This window comes from Dreissena polymorpha, chromosome 7, assembly GCF_020536995.1.
Source record: "Dreissena polymorpha isolate Duluth1 chromosome 7, UMN_Dpol_1.0, whole genome shotgun sequence".
Classification (NCBI taxonomy): domain Eukaryota; kingdom Metazoa; phylum Mollusca; class Bivalvia; order Myida; family Dreissenidae; genus Dreissena; species Dreissena polymorpha.
This window is the reverse complement of record NC_068361.1, coordinates 4,430,564-4,434,142: the sequence shown is the minus strand read 5'-3', so window position 1 is coordinate 4,434,142 and position 3,579 is coordinate 4,430,564. Positions and strand designations below refer to the sequence as shown.

General features: G+C 37.7%; 1 protein-coding gene across 1 annotated transcript; it reads right to left on the bottom strand.

Moving 5' to 3' along the window:
- Positions 1 to 458: 458 nt before the first annotated feature.
- On the bottom strand, positions 459 to 3,250 carry LOC127838037 (tomoregulin-2-like). The gene is made up of 4 exons (XM_052365550.1): positions 3,010 to 3,250; positions 1,694 to 1,901; positions 1,056 to 1,403; positions 459 to 587 (listed from the first exon to the last, which is right to left on the bottom strand). The coding sequence occupies exons 1-4, from the start codon at positions 3,047 to 3,049 to the stop codon at positions 494 to 496; spliced, it is 690 nt and encodes a 229-aa protein (XP_052221510.1). The 5' UTR covers positions 3,050 to 3,250; the 3' UTR covers positions 459 to 493.
- Positions 3,251 to 3,579: the final 329 nt, after the last annotated feature.

Below are 3,579 nucleotides of genomic sequence, written 5' to 3'. Positions count from 1 at the left end.
TCACTATTTAAGTAGTAGCTTTGATTGGCTCGCTGGTGTTTGGAGGATAAAACAAAAGCTTGAGGATACAATGCATATAATTGTTCGTGTGTTTCTTTTGTTGAAATATCAACCATATGCCCGTCATATTATCGCGGTTAGTTAATAAACTCACAATTCTTTTGCGTGATTGCTTGTTTACCAGTTCAAGATGTAAACACTTATGCAATTTAGTGACACCTGCCCTACTTAAATCAGATATTTTGACCGGGGATTGCCTTCAAATTGATATCTTTACATTTCCCCACATATGTTATGTGGCAGACCTATGGTACATCGGCGCTAAACCAACTGAGCTAGCATAGTATTTCATGTTTATAGCATTTACCCATGCCCAACAATAACAACGGATGAGAAGCGGGAACTAGTGAAAATCACAAACATGTTGCAACAACAACGGTATAGGAACAAACAAAATATTCATCAAAGACCTTTATTATACATATAACAACGGCTACTTTCCTCCAGAAACGCTGGCAGCGCACTTGCTTATGTCGGTAACGATGGTCAGAGCGTTGTCATGACACTTGGCTTTTGAGAGTTCGCACCTGACGAAAGTGATTAGAAAGTACAACAAGAAATCCAAAGTCTTATTTTTGCAAGGGTAAATGCCATTAACCAACGAAATCATATTTAATTGTATGTCTGGTCGCCAAATGGGATATTCCATTCCGTGTATAGGTACACCATTGGAATTACAATATCTAACCAATATCTGTCATGATTATGTTCTAACAACTGACAAAACAATGGTCGACTGAAATTATTCAATCGCAAAAGTTTATTGCTTTCAAATGGTTCTAGTCGACAACACTAAGCTCCCAGTATACTGGCGTACAATAATATAATACTGATGAGGGGCGTAAAAAAGATCATGATCAACTGGACATGTAAAAGTTATTTCTGGCACGTTGATTTAGATTTATTGTTAAAAGTGTTACTAAGCTTTTTACAATTTATGCAAACTGTTTTTTTGTTTGGCATTAGTCATGTTAGTTGGACCTTTAGTTACTTACTGGTTTGGATAGTAATTTCCATCTGACCCACATATGACGTCAAAACCACCTGAGCACGATATGGAACCGAGATTGCTGCAGAAGACATTTTGAACAATGGAAGCGATTGGGTCTGGTGTTGCCTTCGTTGGGGCGGAAGTGGTAGTCGATGGAGCGGAAGTGGTTGTCGCGTCAGTTGTGTGACCGGAACCTGTACCATGTGTCACTGCAGTGGTTGCAGAAGCAGCGACGGTGACGGTGGCAACGTTGCTTGGAGGGGCAGTGGTGTTTGGACATGCGCCGTGGCTTTTGAGGGTTATTTTATGATCATCATAAAGAGTCTCGCACACCGCGTGGGTAAAACGGCAGCTGTAAATAATATCTCGTGAGTTTCAATGAGTGCCAAGAAAGACATAAGGTATGCTTCTTTGATATAGAAGACTTGTTCTTAAATCAGCATTATGTATTGTACTATGCTATTTAAGAACATGAACGAAGCTATGATGATGTTTAGCTGAATCTTATAGCTGTTACGGTAATTATTTAATAGCATTAAAACACTTAATATATGAGGTTGATATTGTTGAATTGAGACAGTTCAAAGTAATCACATGAACTTTCAATCGCGTTTTTATCGATAATTAATAAGATCATCTTACTGGTTGTTATAGGTTACCCCATTGGAGCCACACACTTGCTCATCTCCCTTTGTCACATGGGTAGCGCAGTCGACCAGAAGAAGCTCGAGACACAGGGCGTCGGTGTAGAGGGTGTTGATATTCACAATGGCTGCGTCTACTTCTCCACCGCTAGGAATCTTTTGGGTGGTGTGTCCATTATTGGGATGTGGGGTGCCCCTTACAACGACTGAAATAATATGAAATGTGTCGATTAATTTAAATTCCATACCCCGCTGTGTTTAAACTGAAGCGTTTATAATACTCTCTAAACGACCACCCCGTCATTACGACTAACTCGCTACGACGACGACCACCATTTTTCAGTCCCGACTTTTGTCCTCTCATATTTGAATGGTCGTTACACTCACTAATGCGACCAACCCTTCTACGGTTACTACGACCACTTTAATCAGTAAATTTTGTCAAAATGTAATAAATGTTTCACTGTATCTGTAACACGAATAATGCGATAATTTTTCACCGCATATTTATATCAGTGAAAATAAACATATATGAAACAACAATGTGTGTGTACATAATCGATGCATGAAGTGGCAGGCAAATCTAACAACTAAACATTGACAGAAGCTAATCTATTCGTTTTCATTTCTTGAACATGAACATTTGAGCAATTGCATGGGCAGTAAAGTTCAAGTACCCGCTGCATATAATTATCAATGTATGCTAGTTGGCGAATTATTGTCATGCTTTAGCAATTAAATGCGATGACTTGATAATAAATAGCAATGATTTATAACTGATTCGATTTTAGTTCATTGATTGATTAGCAAAGTTTAACCAAATTATTTCGAATCAAACTAAAATGACAAATGAAGGTCGCCTTAGCGTAAATGGATGTGGTGTCCGCCTAGTGACCGGTAGACCACGGTTTCGATCCCCACTCAGGTAGTTTTCTTTAGATCTCCCCCAAAGGACACCAATTACTGGTTCTACGCTCAGGAAACGGACTCAAGAGCGTTTCAATAAGCCATGGGCTTACGATAGTCAAAATAAATAGTTTTAAACTAAAAGATCAAAATATATTGCATTATAGTGAGGACTACATCTTTCATTTTTTTCTTAAGAATGTGTTAAACTAGTTCGGCTACCAATTTACCATTTGTTTACAGACATTTGTGTAAATTCAGCGATATAAGTGTTGGAATAAAAATTTAAAATAGAAAAGTCGCATATAATACGTTATTTTCGATATACCGGTATGTTAAATACAGTAGGATTATGTTGTGTTCTAAATTGAAGTAAATAATGAACATAATAGGGAAAAAATAACGTACCTGAAATCTGCAAGAAAACGAAAAGTCCGAGTGAAATCATTTTGAATTGGCGACTTCAAGTCTTGTGAAACTGGCACTGAAAGTCCTGTGAAATAATAATACATTTATACCGACATGAATTCCTTATCTAAAATCACGAATAGTTGTAATTAGTTGATCAAAGGCATCATTGATTTATTCACGACCTCTAAATCACGATTTTACATCACTGACACAATTTAAAAGGTACGAAAACGATTGCCGTTGATATCTTTATAAATGAAATAGCTCCGCTTTTCATTCAAGGATTGTTTTTAGTATGTGATTATCACTTATAAACTGGTTAATTAAATTTCATTTAAGTTCATATAAATTCGCATTGGCGTAATGGATATGGTGTCCGCCTAGCTATCGGGAGGTCACGGGTTCAATCCCCACTCGCGGAGCGTTTTCTAGATCTTCTCCAAAGACACCAAGTACTGGTTGTAGGCCCAGAAAACGGACTCGAGAGCGTTTCTATAAGCCTGAGGCTTTCGATGCAATCGAGCTTAAATAAATAGGTTTAAACTAATTTTCATTTAGATACACCCT